This window comes from Macrosteles quadrilineatus, unplaced genomic scaffold (assembly GCF_028750875.1).
Source record: "Macrosteles quadrilineatus isolate MER2022 unplaced genomic scaffold, UCM_ALF_1.0 Scaffold_5__1_contigs__length_97177068, whole genome shotgun sequence".
Taxonomy (NCBI): domain Eukaryota; kingdom Metazoa; phylum Arthropoda; class Insecta; order Hemiptera; family Cicadellidae; genus Macrosteles; species Macrosteles quadrilineatus.
This window is the reverse complement of record NW_026542598.1, coordinates 60,743,806-60,765,065: the sequence shown is the minus strand read 5'-3', so window position 1 is coordinate 60,765,065 and position 21,260 is coordinate 60,743,806. Positions and strand designations below refer to the sequence as shown.

At 38.3% G+C, this 21,260-nt stretch overlaps 1 protein-coding gene across 1 annotated transcript in view; it reads left to right on the top strand.

Moving 5' to 3' along the window:
* Positions 1–21,260, top strand: part of LOC128994102 (methyl farnesoate epoxidase-like) — a 95,809-nt gene that overhangs the window by 74,126 nt on the left and 423 nt on the right. Inside the window, exons 3-8 of the mRNA XM_054418363.1 lie at positions 4,275–4,420; positions 5,786–6,043; positions 12,787–12,901; positions 13,609–13,789; positions 19,186–19,303; positions 20,304–20,445. Of these exons, the coding sequence (XP_054274338.1) occupies positions 4,275–4,420; positions 5,786–6,043; positions 12,787–12,901; positions 13,609–13,789; positions 19,186–19,303; positions 20,304–20,445 (960 nt within the window). The remainder of the gene's footprint in view (positions 1–4,274; positions 4,421–5,785; positions 6,044–12,786; positions 12,902–13,608; positions 13,790–19,185; positions 19,304–20,303; positions 20,446–21,260) is intronic.

Sequence of the window (21,260 nt, the reverse complement as noted above, 5' to 3'; positions counted from 1 at the left end):
GCCCTCCGCAGTGTCATACGTTAGGAGGCGAAACCGGAGATAATCCTCTATGATGCGCATGAGGTATGCCGGCACGTGGAAGGTGTTCTCCAGAGCATCCAGCATATCGCACCACCTCGCCGAATTAAATGCATTTCGCACATCGAGCGTTACGAGCAGCACAACCCTGCGAGAGTAGTGGGTAAAATCCTCAGCTCTCATCACGGCTTGCTTCACCTCCTCAATCGCATCAATCGTTGATCGCCCCATCCTGAATCCATACTGACGAGGGGAGAGGTCCCCCGCAGCGACAACGGCTGAATTTAGCCGGGAACGGATCAATTTCTCGAGGACTTTGCCAGCCGTATCCAACATACACAGAGGTCTGTAAGAGGATGGCAGATCTGGGTCTCCCTTTACCTTCCCAACAAGCACAAGCCTAGCTGTCTTCCAGCACAAGGGGAAAACCCCTTCAACCAGGCAGGCGTTATACATGCTCAAAAGGATCAAGGGGTTGGTAGTCAAAACCTTCTTGAGGACTTCACCGGGCACCCCATCGGGACCAGGAGCCTTGTTGTTCTTCAGGGATATGACGGCCGCCACCAGCTCTTCAGGGCTGAAAAGTGGGACGTCGTCCACCCTTCCATAATCCCGCAGTGGGCGCAACGCGTGAGCCGGGAAAAGGGACTCGACTATCCTCTCCATAGTGACCCTGTCCATGACGGAAGGTGGAGAGCGGGTTCCAAGTTTCTTGGTTACAAGTTTGTAACCCAGGCCCCACGGGTTGGAATCAACATCGTCCCTTAATTTATCCCAGCAACTGCGTTTACTCCGATTGATGGCTCGACGAAAATACCTCCTAGCCACCCTATAAGCATCCGACTTACGCCGTCTGTCTAGGGGTTCTCTAGCCCTGGTAGCAAGTCTTCTGGCCCTTAATGCCGCTCGACGCAATTCCGCAATCTCGGCAGTCCACCAGTACACAGGACGCTTATTGCACCGGTATCTCCTGCGAGACTCATCGCAGGCCGAGACAATCAGTTTCATCGTGGATGTAACTAACGCCTCTGCGTGAGGCACGCCAGTTGCAGGATGAACCACCTGCGTTCTTCGTAGGATGGCTCCATTGAATTTTGCCACGTCCAGTTTTTTAATGTTCCATCGAACGGGCACTTGACAAAACGCTGCCACTTGTCTCTGATGACCATCCAGGACGTCAAAAATTATGTACTGGTGGTCACTGGCCGTGTAATCCTCCAGGACTCTCCAGGCTCTGATCCTTGGCAAAAGAGACTCAGATGCAAGGGTAATGTCTGGGATCGTTCCCCGCATCCCAGGGCGCCGGAAAGTTGGCGTGTTGCCCTCGTTGACGACAACGAGTCCGGCTCTGGCAGCAAAGTCCAGAATGTACTTGCCCCGGGAATTTGTGAGGGTCATTCCCCACTCGACAGCCCTAGCATTAAAATCCCCACCCACGACGACGTGTCCTGTGGTATTGCGCACGCTCTCTTCCAGGCGGTCTATCTTCTCACGAAAGTCACGGATGGCCTCATTGGGAGTGAGGTAGACACTAAAGTAAGTGACATCCCGGCACCGAACCCAAACGAAACCTCGGCCCTTCGCATGACCCCGTACTTGTACTGTAGCTGCATTACGCGCCCAGATTGCAGCAGTACCAAGACTATCAGGGAACCAAAAAGCTGGGTCCCTATCACGGTACTGGTACTGTTCGCTGACTAAAAGCGCGTCGACATCGTGTTCTAGGGCAAACTGACATAGAAGTGCGTCAGCCGTCCTGGATCGCTCAAGATTGCATTGAAGGATTCTTATCTTCGTGGGAGGGCTTTCGCTTGTTGTAGTGCAGATTTAAATGCACTGCACTGTCCAGACCCAGCTATATGCTTCAAGTGTTTTTCAGCGAGCCCATTTTCTTTGCAAAGAAAACAGGACTCGACTTGGCAGTCCTTACGGATGTGACCGACTTCCCCGCACCGAAGGCAGTTCTTGCTTCGGTCGGGTCCCTTGCAGTTTTGGGAGGAATGGCCGAAACAGAGGCATTTAAAACACCTCTTTACTTCCACTCTCCGTCTGAGCCTGCAGTTGACCCAGCCGACTCTCAGATGTTGGAGTGCCAGCACCTTATTGGCATGTGCGTCTGCCATTTCGGCGACCGCCATCCGCTGCTGGCTCCTATTCGGTTTTGTGAGCCACACCTTCAGAAAAGCCGTTTGCCCACCAAGCTCGGGGATAGCTTTCTTCAGGGCTTCCACAACATCAGCCTCCGTCGACACACAATCAATGTCTCGAACCTCAACTGATGTCTTTGGCTCAAGAGAACGGACGGTGCCCTGGCCTTCGACAGCTGCCTTCAGTTCGGCAGTAAAGGCTGCTTTGTCTTTCAACCTACCCAGTTCAAGGAGAACGTCCCCGCCCCGGGTTTGTCTAATGTAACCGTACAACCGTATCGGTCTGCTCTGGCTTAGCATTGGCCTTGATTGCACCCAATACCTCGGCAAAAGATCTCCCCCCTGAGGGTTTGACAATGATTGCCTCCATCCTGGGCTTTTTTGGCCGCAACCTTTTAGGTGCAGGCACCGAACCGGGCCCAGTTTGGGCCACGCCAGTTGGCTGTGCCTTCACTGCCTCATTTTTCATGGAGGCGACCTCCGCCCGCCTCAATTGCCTCTTCTCCTTTTTGGAAAGGCGTTTTTCCCAAACAGCCCCAGGTGTCTCCACCACTGACCCCTTTCGGGAACTTCCCTGAAGAGGGGTCGTGGGTTGCTGTGCCAGTTGGCGCCTCGCTCGAGATGCAGCTACGTCCGAAAACGACGTACCGTTGGGCACAGCAGACGAGAGGTCCGTCTGAGTCGCCTTGGCCTTTACCGTGGTCTTTTTGGTCTGGACGCCTTCTTCTCTTTTTGGAGGACTCTCCAATGTGGAAGGCCTCCGACGTTTTTTAGAAGGCAGCGCTCTTTCATCGGGCAGGGACACCACCTTTTCGGCAATCTTTTCCATGGTCGCCTTGCTTACCAGACGGCAGGCAAAGACAAAGCCAAGGTCATCCTCTAGTTTTGCCATTCCATTTTTTACCACTTGGTTTACGGCTCTCTGGGTCCGGAAGGTGTCCAGCATAGCCTTAATCGTCTTTTCCATGTCACGGAGCCGGGTTTCAATGTTACTATCTGCGTCAAGATATTCCTGACGCAGAAGCACAATCTCAGAGCTTTCCGACCGCGACGTCGCTGTGAAGGTTTCCTTCGGCATCCCTACAACAGTTCCCGGCAATGCCAGTTTGACATCTACATCGCCAACATTTTCTGGACCGTTTCCAGCTCCACTTGCCGAAAGGGATCCTAACGGGGGGAACGTAGAGCACTTGAAAGGTGCAGGTGGCGGAGATGTCCTTACGTTTTTCGGTGGTGGCGACCTCTTAAGCTTGGAGCTTCGATCAAAGGGGTTCTGCTCCACTTCAGACGCTTCATTTTGCTCATTTGAGCTCCTTAATGAGCGCATTTGAGCGCCTTATTAGGCGCATAATAACGCTTCAATATACTAAATTATTTGTTTTTTAAGCTCTAAAAAATATTTTCAAAAGAAATTGCAAAATGTTATTATGTATTTAGGATCAAAAATGGAAAAAAAACTCATTTTTACCACATAAAACCCCCGTTCCCATAGTCTGATCGTGCTGGTTTGCGAACTTTGAATAAATGTAGGTTTAATAGTTTATACCAAATTTAATCAAAATCGGATAAATTTTGCTCGAGTTATCGTGATATCCATACTTGGGAATAACGAATAGAATTTCTAACGAATAGCAATATTCGTTAGTTTTTTCGGCTAACTTGTATTTTATTCGTGAGTTTTTTAAAAGTGCTGAAAATAACTTCTACTATCAGTTAGATTTATAGCTAACGGATAGATAATATATTCTCGATAATATATACTCTACAGGTGGAAGTATCTCGAATACGGGTTATTTTATTTGATATGATCAGTGAGGGTTGCGTGAGGCCGTGAGGGGTCAGCGCCCTTATGTCTAATTGATAGCGATAGCTCAATGACAAATGAAATCTGGGTCCACAGAATGGATCTCGCTTAGTTGGCACCTTCACCTAGCAATTAATTTAGTTAATTATCATAAATGACTACCGAGCAACGTAGAAGACTCACAAGTACAAATAAGTTATTACAAACTAATTTCACCCGAAATTTAATTGGTTTTATTTAATTTTATTTTATTTGATCCAACTGAAAAATGCTTCTCGGTAATTTTACTCATATATCATTTTCAGGCATAGCTTTTGTTGATGACGCCTTCTATCATGAACAGAAACGTTTTGTTCTTCGCCATCTGAAATTATTTGGATTCGGTGGAAGCTCAATGGAGCAACACATAAATGAAGATACAAGTCAACTCATAGAATGGCTTCAGTACCAAGTAAATACATTTTTAATACGTACATATTCTTCACACTTGTGCAGGGATGATTTTCAAAGTTGTATTGTATTAGAATTCAATGATGGTTTTTTTTTTATTTTTAATTGGTAGTAAAAAAAAGGTTTCAATAAATACAAAACAAATAACTTACTATTTATATAATAATGTGAAAGTATAATAGCAGTTAGTCATAATACTTAGTATTTATTTTCTTAGTGGAGAATATCGAAAATATGTTTTGAAAGGGTCAATAACAACATAGTCCGATGAAACAACAAACAGGGACTGTTCACCAGTAGAGTTTTTTGGAGAAAAAAAGCACAGTGTAAGAAGAAGCATTAGGGAAAATTGGGAGATGATCGATGTAACACAACTACCTTATAAAAGAGATCCAGGCACATTAAGGGTGCGCTCTACCTCAGCTCGGGCTTCAGTAGCTATGCTGTGCCATTGAACAGCGCTGCGAGAAGCCCTTGCATATGTGTAAGTCCTCTCAAATTACTCAGTTAGCTTTTAAAATAGTTTTTATCTGAAGAAGGTTCCTTATTTTAGATTCAAATTTATGACTCTATCGTTTAAATTTTCTTCAAAAAATTCATTTGTATGTGTAAAATGCCTTAGAAAAAAGCGTATTTAGAAGTATTTACCAGTCACTTCCCACTTAAAATTCTATTATTACAAAAAAGTTAAAACTATACAAGCCTATATAAGTAAGAAATTAACATAATTCAATTGGTTAACTAAGCCAACAATGGCAGAGATCCTAAGCCCTTGCTTAGGCGTACAGGTAGAGCGCACCCTTAACAGCACACAAAGCTTTCACAATAATATTAAATTATAATAAAGTTACCTTTTTATTTGGTTGTTGCCTTTTGTTCTTTATTTTATTACACTTCTTGTCACTAATGCACATTTTACCACAGTAGTGACATTATGTTTTAATATTAGACACTCTGAATATGCCTCAATGAGGTGAAATGTGCATTAGTGACAGGAAGAATAACAACATCAAGAAAAAAAGGCAACAACCAAATTAAAAAGTAACTTTTCTTAAACTATAAAAAAAATTAAACTGATATTTTGCCAGTACAAGAGAATTTCTTCAAACAATTTTCAAAAGAAAAGATGACACTCTTTTATCAGCCAAAAATCAGCTCTAGTTGTGCACCCATCACAAGAATTTCCATTCTTTTCATGTTCTAGGATAGTACTGATAGTTTTGAGTAATGACCAATACAACTTTAATCAAAAGGAGTTTTGCGAAAACAGTTATATTTTACCTCTTGATAGTTTCATTTGTAAATAATAATAATTATTTACACCATACTATGTGGATATATTTAATTGATCCAACACTTATTCCAGGAAGGTCCTGTAGACATCCAGGAGATATTTGACGTATCCGTGGTTAACAGCCTGTGGGCGATGCTCGCTGGACGAAGGTTTCTGTTGGGAGATAAACGACTGAAGCAACTCTTGTCCTTGCTAAGGGAAAGTTTCCGATTGTTGGACATGTCTGGAGGACTTCTCAACCAAATGCCTGCCTTGCGATTCTTAGCTCCTAATCTGTCTGGATATAACAAGATTGTTCATGTCATTGACAGTGTAAATGCACTTCTTCAAGTAAGATACTGTAATAAATAATGTAAAGTCATTCTAGTTAAGAACTCAGTAAGAAACAGTAAATTAATTAGCAGTTAATTAAGCAGCAGAATGGGGGTTCTGCCATTCTGTTGACTATGCTCAAATACAAAGTTAATAACAGGATGGTTAGAGCGCTTGTCTGACAACCAAGAAAGATCACCAGTTCAGTCCTGAGAAAAGTCTTTATACAAAAATTGTCATGTCTAATAAGAAACAATACTCGCTCCTAAGATTATTCAGCAATACTCGCTCCTAAGATTATTCAGCTTGATACATATGTGTATATGGATAAACATAATAAAGTACTAGCTGTAACCCGCGGGCTTTGCCCCGTTTAACTTCTTAATTTTCAACATTATCTCGTTCGCATGGCTCAATCACGTCCTGGTTGAAGTTTGTTCGCTACGCTCACTCACCTTTAGGTTGGAGCTCGTTCGCTACGCTCACTCACCTTTAGGTTGGACAAGATTGTAGTTTTTCAGATGGCAATTTTTCGGGGACACCGAAACTGCCACGAAGTTTTACGATCATGCTCCATACTGAAACTGCCACCGCAATTAGTGAGGATTATAAGGGTGTTTTTGAGAGGGCTAGAAACACTGAAACTGCCACGGCGGATTCCCCAGATGGACGGGGAGAAACGGGAGACTTAAAATTCCCATTTCCATCTTAACCTTTTAATTTCTTTCACAATAATACGTTGATTGGAAAAATGAGTGATTGATTTGCCCTTTCGTATTTATATTTTAGGAGTTATTTTTATGTTAATTTAAGATTTAAGTGTTGCGACTGTTAGAGTATTTACTTTATAAGTATTTATTCCGTCTCTTGAGAATATATTTACTTTAATGAATACTTATTTACCACTAAGAAACAAGTTTTATGATCATTTACCACTTATATAACACTGCATTTTATATGATCTGTTCGACGCTTTTAATTACACTAGAGGTGATCAAATACTAATATAATACCGTAAAACTGTAATATTCAAAAATAGTTTTATTCGCCCAAGACGCTAGGTTGCAGAACTACAAATACTGTACCCAACCTCCATGGTCTGCAGAGGGGCGTTCACGTGGAATCTCAGTGGAATGCCCTCCTATTAGCTTGACTCATGTAATATTTTTCAAGTATTTCTCAACAGTTTTGTGCCATCCTTCAGAGAGTTAGTAGTAAGGGTGTTGGTGTGTTAGTTATACTTAGTTGATAGTCTTTCGACGGAGGATAAGATATTTGAAACGAAGAGAAGGGGTGCGGCGTTGTTAGTAGACGGCTACCGTTTTGTTATACAAAGTGTGGTGTTAGTAAGTGGTTTTGCTAGAGAAAAAATCGGGGAGGATGTCGAGCAAAATGCTTCACAGATTATATATAACAACGAGTAACAGTAACTGAAACGATTTTAACGCTTACCATTTTTCAGTCACTGTAGTGGGTTGAGTTTAGATAGGGACCTCTAGCTTTTGTCGATATTCTTTCTTCGATATATATTTCTTCGACTAATGGCCTATTAATATGAGGTGTCACTCGATGGGGCAACCAAAATAACCCATTTTGGGTTTAAGAACAAAATTTGAATACAACAAAAAGTTCACTTGCGTGATATAGAGACGTGTACAGAGTTTTGTTTTCTTGGCGTAACCCATTAAAAAGTTAACTGGTGATGTCCATAGTTTTGCACAGCCCTGTATATGTGAATAAACAAAATTTATAATTGAGGTATATTACTAAATAAATATGCAAAAACATACACAGAGTCTCATTTCATTCTAATTAAACATGAGAAAATGGGAAGCAAATTCGTGTTGATTTCCCACCAGGCGTAACATCCGTGAAAATTTTCTGTGATCATAGAAACGACCGAGATTATTACTTGCGATCACGGAAATGCCTAAAAATGGAGAATCGTCGTAAGAAACTTGAACAAACATCCGTGATCGTATGTTACGATCGTGGTCAAATCCGTGATAATTTCTCGCGATCAAACGCAGATATAACTGTGATGGTAAACTACGACCGCAATGATGATGACCGGGGATGATTTTACAATTGCGGCAACATTCGCATTCATCTCCAGCGATTATTTTAACACCCGTAACTATTTTTCGCGATCGACGAAAAATGAATGATCATCTTGCACTTGCAGCTTAGTGTGTGATCATTTATCGATATTGCGGCAATATCCGTGGTCATTTCTACAGTAGTTTCTCGCAATGGCGTTTTTCGATTACGCAAAACGTGTAAACTCTGTGTTTTGGGGTGGATTTTACGGCAAATATTTGACCATTTTTATTATTTCCCTGTTACTTACTAAATTCAATTACAACTCATGGACTTTTTCCTGATAGTTAAAATTCACGCGCTATTCCCGGTTTCTAGGTTAGCAGAATTAAGTGACCCTGAATCATCACTACAAGTAGCCTAGGCTAATTAAGATTTATTTTTTATCAACCGTATCTAAAATGTATACTTATCAATTATGAAGTTTTTATCTGGTATTATTAATGTAAACCTGCACATTATTCGCCTTATGTATACAAGTATAATTGTATCTGTATATTTCTTGGCCTAGCCTTGTATTTTATTTGTATTTCGTACTAAACAAAATCTGGACAGAGAGTGAAAATTTAAAAACGTACGTTTTCAGGAAACACACTTTGCAAATTTTTTTCCCCTTTTTTCAAAACTTTTATTATTTTTTTGATTTCATTAACATTTGAAGTTTCATAAAATGTCCATGGTAACGCAATATCTTTGGTAGTTTTTTTTTAAAAGAGCATCTTTAGTGGAAAAACACAAAATCCTGTCACGACCATAACAGACGTTTAAATGAATATTAAAAATAGTTAATATTATTTTTATAACTATGTTTTGCTATAAACTAATTTACTTTTATGACCATTATACATTAAAAAGGTCACTGAGCTTTTAGTATATTTGGTCTTTCTAGAAAAAAATAAAAAACTCAAAAAAATTGAAAAAAAGCCAATAATATCTCTTTAAGTTTGTATAACTCCGAAAAAACTTACCTGAGACCCGAAAAATCGTTATGTTTGCATAGAGGCGTGCTTCTTTTGTGTATAAAACATTGAAATATGAAGATATTTTAATTTTTGAAATTTTTATGACAGAAATCATAAACGTGATGGTCAGGGACAAGCGGTACGGTCGTGAATTTTATAAAACAATCTAAATCTTTCTAAACAATCCTTTAATTATACTATTAGTTATAATAAAAATATGTGTTTCAATTGAACTAAACTGTTCAAATTACAATTATATTAAAGTTATTGTCACGACCAAACACACTATAATCCATAAGGCTGGATAGGTCGTGAAAAAACCCGCGATGGTCGTGAAACTTTGGTCGTGAAATTACGTGTTATTTGGCTCTGTTCTGGCGGTAGCTCTGCACCTCATGTTCGAGGATACAAAGTGGACTTCTAGGTTAATCTAGCAATTGAAATATCTTATAAACAAAAATTAACACCATGTCTACTTCATCGAATGACTATGTACGGTCATGGACACACCAAAATTACAAAAAACACAACCTTTCCTGTATTAATCTTGTAATTCCTCCTTTCAACTCGAAACGACCGGCACTACAATCCTGACGTACACCCCGAACTAGTCTCTAAAACCAACTGACTCCATCAACGCGAGGCTTGCCACTGTCGTGCTCCAAAGTTGAAAAATTTTCCCAAATGGTCGTGACGCCAAATCGAGGGACAGACTTATTATGTCATGGTAGTCAGTTTGCAATGACAATAAAATTATAATATGCTCCTTTTTTGTAAGTTGAATAACCATTGATGACATAAAAATATGGCTTTATATATTGCTGCATGAATAATTAGTCTAAAAACAGCGTGAAAGTTGGAAAATGTACCCTAGGGACACGTCATGGTCGTGAATTTCGAGACTTTAAAAATACGAAAAAAATACCTAGAACCTATTTAAAACCAAATAAATGTGTGTAACATGTTGCCCCCATCCCAAAAAATATTAAAACACATAATAATAAACTACAAATCCAGTAGCTACAAAGTAAAATGCCAGGGACATGAAAACGTACGTTTTTAAATTTTCACTCCAGACTCGAACTCAATTCTATGTATTCTAGTCATCACAAAGGATCTCATACTTCGACGCCAATTCCTAAGACAATTGGAACGCAGTGCGCGCAGTATTTCCAACTCATTGCTGAAAAGCATGTTTTCATGGTATTCCCAGCTCATTTCTAAATACATTACCTCCACCGCAGCCCGCAGCAAACCTGCACACTAAGTGAATTTCAGTTTGTTTGATTGGATTCTTACTAAAATCGTCCATAAACAAGACATATTTATTCCCCATTTAAATAAAATTACATTTAACAAACACCTAGGGTTTACAGTTAACTTACGGCGAGGTTAAAAAGTTTTTTTTTTGCAAAATATTAATAGTATAGGATGAAATCAATAAATTCGCCAAATATGATCAACATATTTATCACAATTGTGTTTTATTTATACTTCAGGACACGTATCCTGTTGTGCTATTATTTGCATTAGATTATGTTTCTTCTTGTGCAATTTTGACGATGCCTATACCTACACCTTGGTATATTTATAAACTGAAAACTTCAAATCTAATGATAAAATATGTGTTTATCGAGTTCGTTAACACCATTAATTCACTATAACGGGTTAAGAGCATTCATATAATTTACATTTAGTAAGAAACATTTTACATTCCATTGCAATCTTAATCCTTTAGAACATATTATTTAATTATTTCTGACTTAATCGGTAGTTAAATGACTTTTTCTATTGATACTTGATTTAAATAAGTACAAAGTTAGTATGGCCTCTTTTAAGTAGCGACATGAAAAGCATTTAACTAAGTTATGAGCAAAGTAAAGTGTTGTGTTTCAAAATCGTTACTGTGATGAGTGAGGGGATATTCTCATTCCCGTTTCTCCCTGCACGTTGCCAAACCAACCTCCCCTTCCTGAGGAATCCGCCGTGGCAGTTTCAGTGTTTCTAGCATTCTCAAAAACACCCTTATAATCCTCACTAATTGGCGTGGCAGTTTCGGTATGGATTATGATCATAAAACGTCGTGGCAGTTTCGGTACAGCCAATTTTTCAGCACCTCTAGGTTGAATCCACCACCTAATCCTACTAATTAAATAAAAGTCTTCTCTTTCTATCAGCATAGAAAATCAGAAGTTATCTTACTTAACGTTATTTTTTACCGCTAAACAAAGAAATACTAAAATTGGTTAGGCTATAAAAAACTGTTATGTTACTTAAATAAATGTTTTCATACAATTACTATCTTTAATAGGGGTCCATAGCAGCAATTGCTGCCCTTTACTTCCGTTGTAAATTGCACTAACCATTCCCAATGCTCTGCACCATTCCTAAATACTCTCCTTCATAGTCGCAGTCTTTCCCTTACACGATACATTTCAACACAGCATTATATTCTAACTTAAAAACAAAACACTAAAATCAAAAAAACAAACCAAACTTGTTTAATACACAATGTTTACTACAGCTGGTATATTGAAAACCGCTTATAGAAACACTGTAGCAGTACTACCATTAGATAATGGATGGATCTTTGACGGCCTGTGGGGCAGAACAGCGGTAATTTTTGACACTTCTAACATTTTTCCCAGTCTCCTTGAACCTTAAGCTTTAAAATGAATCCTCGACAGCCATGCTACCTTTTTCCTAGCTTGAGATATTTTGTGGAGACCGATTCACTTACGGAATTAAATATATAGATTTCTGCTGGAATCATTTGTTTTTCATTATACAATAAATTACAACTAATTGTACAATTTTATCAAATACTTTTTAGCGAATTTCCCATATAGGGAATAAGCTATTACCGTAGTACTCATGGTAAGACCTGGACGCGGGACCGATTTTTTTTTCGTTTTGAGGTCCCTAGAGGCCAAAAACACCATCCGTTCAAATTCATATATATATATATATATTTATATATTTATATATATATATATATATATATATGTGTCCGTCAGCACGATAACTCGAGCAAAAATGATCCGATTTTGATGAAATTTGGTACAAACGTGTAAACCTACGTCTATTCGAACGAGTTCGCGATCCAGCATGATCGGACCATGGGAACGGGTGTTTACGGGGGGTTTTATGGGGTAAAAATAGGTTTTTCCCAATTTTGACCCAAAAAACATAAAATTTAGCAATTAATTTCCAAACCATTTTGTAGAGCTTCAAAAAACAAATAATTTAGTATATTGAAGCGTTATTATGCGCCTAATGGTTACGGAGAAAATTCCAAAAAATTGTAAATTTAAAATTCCCATGTTATTCTTAGGGAGAATGAGTAAACTGTTGTAGTTTGCTTGTTTACGAACATATTTTGATCAAATTTGGAAAATGTTTTTATTTCTTACTAACTATTAACATTTTACAAAAAAAAACTGTTTTACCCTCCCTGATGCAGCAAACCTAAGTACTTGTTAAACTAATTCTATTTAAATCGGGAATAAATGTTATATTTTTAAGTAGACATTTCAGTGTAAATCCAATCAGTCAAATGGAAATTCGCTTAGTCTGCAGGTTTGCTGCGGCGGGGGTATTTTATATTTCCGACCTTACTATTCGTCATTAGGAAGTGGTGAATTCTGATATGCTACAGTAATAGCTTGCACTTATAGTTTTTTTTTTTTTTTTACACAGGAAATTATTGACGAGCACAAGGATACCTTGAAACCAGGAGTGGTCAGAGATCTTGTGGATGCTTTCCTTCATGAAGTCAACAAGCAAAAGAAAAAACCTGAGTCATCGTTTACAGGTAAGCTACCGGCACCATACCTCTAAATAATTGTTTAAATAAAACGATAAAATAATGTTAGCAACAATGTCTTACTATGACCAGTAAAAGTTAAACAGTATGCATTTGACCATATATCCTTAACTAATATAAGGCTTCAGCTTTGTGATGTGGCAACGTCACACTGGTCGGGCTATAGCCATGGTAATAACAACAAATTGTGCGCATAAAGCATTTTCCCTCCTATATAGGTTGCTACTTACAAAACTACTCACAAAAAACTCTTCTCTGTTGAACACAGAGGTGAGATTGTTTATCACATATTTCATCAAGTCTCAAGGATTATTGGAATTCAGGTCTTTTATGACCTCAGACCATGGGTATCAAGGTCTAGCTTCTTGGCACTGAGAATATCCTCGACGAACTGTGACACACAGGTCCATTTGTCCTCATCCTCAGTCAATTAAAATAATGTGTAGGTCTATTAAAGTCATTGTGTTAACTTGACTTGGTTTCTTCTAAACTCAGAGTGAAATATAAATGACTAGTTATGTTGTTGAAGTAAGAAAGAATCACATACAAATGAAGTGATACATACGGTAGTTGGGTAGTTTGACACTTCTTACTCTCTGAGCTATGTTTATCTGAAACTGATCAACCAAACAATTTCAAAGCAACACACTCACTATATATTAATTTTTATTAATTGTTTTTCAAATAATTTTTAGAGAAGCAGTTAATGATGCTGCTTATGGACATGTTCATGGCTGGTTCTGAAACTACAAGCAACACTTTGGCTTTTGCAATTTTCTTTCTCCTGAAAAACCCACGAGTTCAGGAAATTGCCTACCGAGAATTAAAATCTGTCATAGAACCAGGAAAATTACCTTCACTCAAGGACCGCTCCAGGTAGTACAAAATGTCTTTAATGTTTCTAATGTAGGTACTAGTAATTGATACTTCTTTACAAAGAATTGGAGACTCTAACAAGCTATGGTTGACTAGCTGTAAAAATAAATTGTTGGTATATAGTTTTAAATTCATAATATAGGAGTAGGTGATAATCATAAGGATAATAAATATGCCATTTTTTGCTAAAGTACCCTGCTTGCTGGCCTTGTAGCGGCTAATTGTAGCATAATAACAGTCACGGTTGTAGGATGCTTTCAAGGGGGGGGGGGGCTACCACAGGGTGTTGAATACTCTCCTAAGAAAGGAGGGGGTCCAGTGGTATGGTACTTTTAACGTCAAGTACTGTGTTCATAAACCTCCTATTTCGCATGCCTCATTGTGTTACAAGTAGATTGTAATTTTAAAATCAAACTAAGACGATTGCAGGACATAATTTATGTTAAAACAAGCTGCTATACCCGTGCTTTGCAACGGGAAGAAAATGTGACCTAGAGAGCTATTAAAGTGGTGCTGATGTGTGTTTTAAAATACAGCAACTCTATGATTTAGTTTGAAAATATAAACTGATTTAAAAGCGTAAACCTACTTACTTTCAAACTCTTACTTTTGATGTTAAATAGATCCATAAGAATATGACAACATATGGCAACAGCATCAATTGCTTCATATTGATGCTTCATGAATGACATGTTTTACCAAAATTCTTCAATTTTAGTCAAGCCTCTTCACATGTAGCTTACTAACTATATAAATTAAAAAATTAAACTTTGAGCAATACTTTACGAAACGTATACAACCTCACTTTAAAACCAAACATAACCCTCCTCAATCAACATAAAGCCACAAACATCTCATTTAAACAAACACCAGTTTATTGTACTGATCAGCTGCTTCACTAAATTAAATTAAATCATTTAAACATTGGAAGCATGCCAATCGTAGGTCTTTGGAAATCAAGCCTAGGGGGCAGAGCCTTTGGCAAATCTACACACTCTAAGCTTCATTTTTATGTGTTATATGCCTAAATTTATATTTGGTAAATGACCTTAACCGTTTTTATAAAATTTAATTGTATCACTTTTTAATAATATAATAATTTTTTTTTTCCATGGTCCAATGGGAAATGGGCTTTAGCCCCTTAGCCCTCTCCCCCTAGGAACCGCTACTGCTATTTATTACTATTACTATAGTTATTTCTACAGGTTTTTGGGTATTTTTAAATAATGTTACTGTTATAACTACAGTTACCAAATATGAAATATAATTTGCAGATGTAGAGAGAAATGTAAAGTAGGATCTTTATGAAGCCGAGCTGAGAATGATTTATTTTAATACAAATACAGTAACTTTGTTCACTGTAGATGTAGCTGTGAACTAGCATCAGCTGACTAGTGTCCTTTATGTTTACGATTTTGGATATTTCGGTTGTCATGGTGACTAATGGGTGTTGAGTTGAATTAATGTTTAGAGAAGGTTCGTTTTGTTGTCCTGTTTTTTTAAAGTGTAAAATATAACTAAGTTGTAGAAAGTTCTGAAGAGTTTTATTTTCCCACAAGCTATTTCGGCATGTCTGGAAACGGTACAAGATTTTCGGATTTGGTAAAGTTGTATGATGGCGAAGGAGACTTCTCGGAATGGCTGAAAAAGTTAGAGCTTGTATGTAAACTTCAGAAGGTTAAAGAACTACAATCAGTGCTTCCCTTGTTTTTGTCTGGAGGAGCATTTGCCGTCTACGATGGGCTTACCGACGCAGTTAAGAGTGATTACTCCGCCCTGACCCAAGCTTTGCAGCAGGCTTTCTCTGCTAACTGTTTCCAAGCGTATGAGGAGTTCATATCCAGACGTTTGCTTCCAGGAGAATCTGTTGATGTCTACGCATCTGATTTGAAAAGGTTGGCTAAATTAATAGATTCTTCAGTTTCTGACGAGTGGATAAAGAGTTCTTTTGTTCACGGACTACCCAGAGAAGTTCAAAATCAGATAAAGGCGGCATGTTGTTTGCAAGACATGGAGCTGTCAAAAGTGTTAGAAAGGGCGAGAAGTTTAGTGAATGGAAGTGAATCCAATGTTGGAGCCGCCGCTCAGATGGAAGTGTCCGTAAATAAAAGACAGTATAGTAAAAAATGTTTTATCTGTAACTCGGAAGGACATCTAGCAAGATCATGCCCACAAAGAAAGCCGAGTAGCACCTCAAATGTAATTTGTTTCCGTTGTGGAGAGGCAGGACATTATGCTCCAAAGTGTTCACAGGCTCAAAAAAACGAGTAAAAGGGGCCACCCTTTGTTGCGCGGGTGGCTATCCTTGTTTGACTGCGCAACCACAACTGCCGACGTTGATGGTAACTGTTGCTGGAACTAAGTGTTGTGCATTATTAGATACGGGGTGTTCAAGAACTATTATCTCACCGAGTCTTGTCAGGTCTAAGAAACTAATAAGGCCCACAAGTCAACGAGTGGTAATGATGAACGGGGACGTAGTAGACTGTAACTTAATGTGTGAGACAGAGGTGTCCGTTAGTGGGATTAACCTATCATTAAACTGTTTAGTTGCTCGATTATTGCCAAACTATCAGGTGCTATTAGGAATGGATGCGATTTCTGCAATGGGTGGAGTTATGATTCAGGGGGATGGTGGCGTAGAATTTAAAAAGGGTTTGTGTACTGGAGCAGTGGCTGAATCTGAGCAAAAGGGTGACGGTGACCAGAAAATCATCAGGGAGATCGAATCCAAGCAAGAAATTAATATTGATAAGAAATCTGCAGAGAAAATCATTAGGCCTATTGAAGACTGTGATTTTAAGGCAGAATTTTTAGATGGAAAATGGACAGTGGAATGGAATTGGAAGGATGTGAACAGACTGCCTATGTTGGAAAATCAAGTAAAAATGTACAGAATTCCTGAGAATGCTACCGAAGCCTTCGAAACTGAAGTTGAAGAATGGATAAAAAGTGGTTGGCTGCAGCCCTATCATGGAGAGTTTGAAGGTGTGATTCCTTTGATGGCTGTCATACAGCAAAATAAGGATAAAGTGCGGCCTGTAATGGACTATAGAGAACTTAACCAATTCGTTTCAAGCCATACAGCTGGAAGTGAGGTTTGTAGTGAAAAGTTAAGATTGTGGAGACGATTGGGTGAACATGTGAGTACAGTTGATCTTCGTAAAGCGTACTTGCAAATTCATATTGCTCCACATTTGTGGAAATTTCAAGTTGTCAAATTTAAGGGTGAAAACTATTGTTTAACTCGACTTGGGTTTGGGTTAAACGTTGCCCCAAAGATTATGAGCAGTATTGTTAACCAAGGTTTTATCGATGGATCCGATAGTTAGGAGTGCCACAGATTCATATGTCGATGACATCGTCGTTAATGAAGAAATCGTCAGTAGTGATGTTGTGATTAGCTTGTTGGAAACATATGGTTTGACAGCAAAGCCGGCAGAAACGCTTGATGGAGGCAGAGTATTAGGACTAAGGCTGAGAAGAGCAGGATGTAAGCTAATGTGGTACAGAGATAACAAATTAAAACCTTTGGACTAAGTTAAAACAAAGAAAGATGTTTTCTCGTTGTGTGGGCAATTGATTGGACACTATCCAGTAGCAAGCTGGCTTCGACCTGCATGTAGTTACGTTAAGAGACATTTGTCGGATCTGAAGTGGGATGATTTGATCAGTGAACGTGCGCAAACTATGTTAACAAATATTATGGATCGAATCGATGAAAGAGACCCAGCCACTGGCAAATGGGCTGTGTCCCCTGGAGAAGAAGGAAAAGTGTGGTGTGACGCAAGCAGTCTAGCGATCGGAGTTTGTCTAGAAATTGAAGGTGAGATAGTCGAAGATGCTTCGTAGCTGAGGAAGCAGCATGATTCAGCACATATCAATTTAGCAGAATTGGAAGCTATCCTAAAAGGAGTAAATTTGGCCCTGCGTTGGGGGTTAAAGAAGATCGTATTAATCACGGATTCAGCGACAGTTCATGCTTGGGTGTCATCTATACTGACGGGGGACCGTCCTATCAAAACACATGGGTTAAGTGAAGTTTTGGTTAGAAGACGATTAAGCCTATTTAAAGACATTATTTTGGAATGCGGTCTCAATGTACAAATAGAACTCATAAGTCACAGCTCAACAAAGCAGATCTTCTTACAAGAGTGCCAAAAAAATGGTTAGCAAGAAACGAAGAGACTAGCATTGCACTTGTGTGTGAGAATGAGAGTGTGGACCAAAAGACATTGGTGAAACAGGTTCATGACTTGCATCATTTTGGTGTTAACCGTACTTTATTCACCGCCAGACGGTGTCACCCAGACATTAACTTTACCACAAAAGTTGTTGAAGAAGTTGTGAAAAGTTGTAAAGAGTGTCTGTCAATTGATCCATCCAGCATCAAATGGGAGCCTGGGTATTTGGATTGCCAGAACAATTGGTATAGGCTTGCCATTGACGTAACACACTATGGTCAAAGCAAGTTCATGACCATTGTGGACTGTGGTCCAAGTAGGTTTTGCATATTTGGCGCCGGATCCCAAAAGAGACGAAAGATCAGATTTCTAAAGTGTTGTTGGAATTGTTTACTGATCGAGGGCCACCACATGAGATTTTGATGGACAATAGTGCAACATTTCGATGCGAAGAGATTACTCAGCTCTGTGATAAATGGGGTATTAAAGTCGTGTTTAGGTGTGTCAACCGGCCAAGTGGAAACGGGATAGTTGAGCGAAACCACAGAACAATCAAGCGTATGGCCGCAAGAACTAAAGGGAGTATCCAAGAAATGGTCTATTGGTACAATTTGACACCTAAAGAAGGATTAGGTGGCGATTCATCGCCGAGTTCCCAGATTTTTTTGTACCAATGGCGATGTAAAGGTGAACCTGTAAAAGGTGAAGTGTATGAAGGGTCACATTTTACAGTAGGTGAACGTGTGTATGTCAAGCCGCCAAACCCATCCTGTACTTCGAGATGGAAGGAAGGAGTGGTTACTGGACAGTTTTCACCCAGAAGTGTTGAAGTAAATGGCAGGCCTCATCACATAGCAGATGTGCGAAAAGTAGTTGAAAGTAAAAATGAAAGTGTAAGTTGTGTCGGCACCTCGAGGGCGTGTGGTGGTGTTGACACCACGGGGGCGTGTAGCTGTGAACTAGCATCAGCTGACTAGTGTCCTTTATGTTTACGATTTTGGATATTTCGGTTGTCATGGTGACTAATGGGTGTTGAGTTGAATTAATGTTTAGAGAAGGTTCGTTTTGTTGTCCTGTTTTTTTTTTAGTGTAAAATATAACTAAGTTGTAGAAAGTTCTGAAGAGTTTTATTTTCCCACAGTAGACACAGACAAAATTTGATAACCACAAAAAAGTGTACTTATGACGATAACATACATTTTACCTTTTTAGCCTCACTTACATTGAAGCAATAGTTATGGAGACTCAGAGATTAGGAAATGTTGCCCCAATAACACCTCCGCACAGAGCAAAAAGAAGAACTTTGCTAAATGGGTACTGCATTCCTGAGGTAAGAAACATTTTTATAACTTTTGTTACGTTATTTCCGACAACAACATTTTTGTTAGTTATGATTTTTGCTAGCATAAACCATTAAAGTAGTGTGGAATTTTCAATTACAAAATTAGTTTTTGAAACCAGGCTACAAAAAGTACCTACAATTTATTGCTAAAGTAAGTTTTACCACAGCTAGATGTAAATTAAGAGTCCTCAGAGCCTAGGCGTTCTAACTCATAAAACAATTTTAAAAATACAAAGAAAATTTTAATTTGAAAAAATATTTTGAGACGGTAAATAACTTTTCAGTGGCTGTTTAAAAATAACAAAGTTAACTGCTCTTATGGCGGGCAAATCTAAGATGGTCGTTGGCTTCCATGAACTCCCTTGGAAATCAATTCAAAACAACAAATATAATTTTTAATCTCGTATAGTATTTAAACTATAATCACTTTGGTGTTTGAAAAACTATTTTTGGATGATAATTAACTCTTCAGCAGCTGTTTGAAATTATCTAAGATGGCCGCTAGCCTCTATGGACTCTTAAGTGTCTAGAGTAAATGCTCTGGATTGATTAGTGTGCTAGATCAGTCCAATCCAAAGCTAGGCCAAAACGACTGTTTAGTATAACAAAAAATCCTTAAAGTGGTTTAAAATACCTGTATTATTGCTGTCGGTAATCCAATTGGTTGCTGAGGCGCCTAGTTTCCGCCCACAATGTAGCCATCATCAGACATTAACCATAGTATATCTTTTAAATCCGGAGGCTAACAATTTTGAAAAATAAAAAAATACCTTTGATTTTGCAGACGTGAAACTGCCCTTTGCTTAAGACCAACCTTGAACAATTATTGGCAAAAAAACTTGTTAAGTTCTGTCATAACTTCCTCTAATAAATATTAAAGTTAATCTTGGTTGGCACTTTTGGTTTTAGATGCTTAGAGGAAATTACAAAATGTAATTTTAAAATATCAATTTATTACAAAAAGTAATTGTTTTTCTCATTACAATAGGACACAACTATACTTGTGAACTTGTTTAGTGTTCACATGGACCCAACTTACTGGAAAGATCCAGAGGTATTTAAACCAGAAAGATTCATTGATAAAAGCGGCAAGATAATTCAACATGACTACTTTATTCCTTTTGGTCTAGGTAAGTACGATAGATCTCCTATAAATAGTATATTTAACACAAACGTCTTATTTTTAGGTAGTGTAAAAAAAAACATTAATGTTTGTAAACCTGCACTTCTGTGAAGGTTATTTCTTAAATTTCTAGAACAGCTAATATTCAAATGATACCTATACTGAAGTAGAAATTTTTTGTCTATTAAAGAAAAAACTTAAAAAACATTTTATACAATTTAGGGCAAAATAGTTAAAAGCAAAACATGAGAAATCTAATGAAATTATTCCTGAGATCACTTAATAAAGAAAGATATATCAATTATTGACACCACATAATGAGTGTACGTACACAGCTTGTCACTAAAACTCTTAAAATAAATTGTAAGATAAAAATTATAAATTTTTACTTAAAACAAACTGTTGGGAATATGTTGCTGGGTATACCTATTAAAAAAATGTTCTACAAATATCTGGCATTGTGTGTTTTAAATTACAATCTAAAAAAAGAATTATGGTTATTCTTTTTATCTCCAATACAGGGAAATTTTCTCTTAGCTGAAAGATGCTTCTTTAACATGTAATGATTCTTTTTGTGAAGAAGGATTATTTTTTCTCTTTTGTGGGGATCCGCTTTTTTGATATTTTCTGGATAGACAATTGGATGCGCATTACAGTTTTTAGCTTTGTGATAATGTACTGTGATCTGGAGCACTCCGTAAAGCTGAAGCAGTTATATTCCTATTCTCTAGGATCAGCTGTATCCCAATTTCAAAGTCTTTTAAATTTGACTGTGTGTATTCAGTACTTGCAAACTAATTGAGTAGGGAACTAAAAGCAACA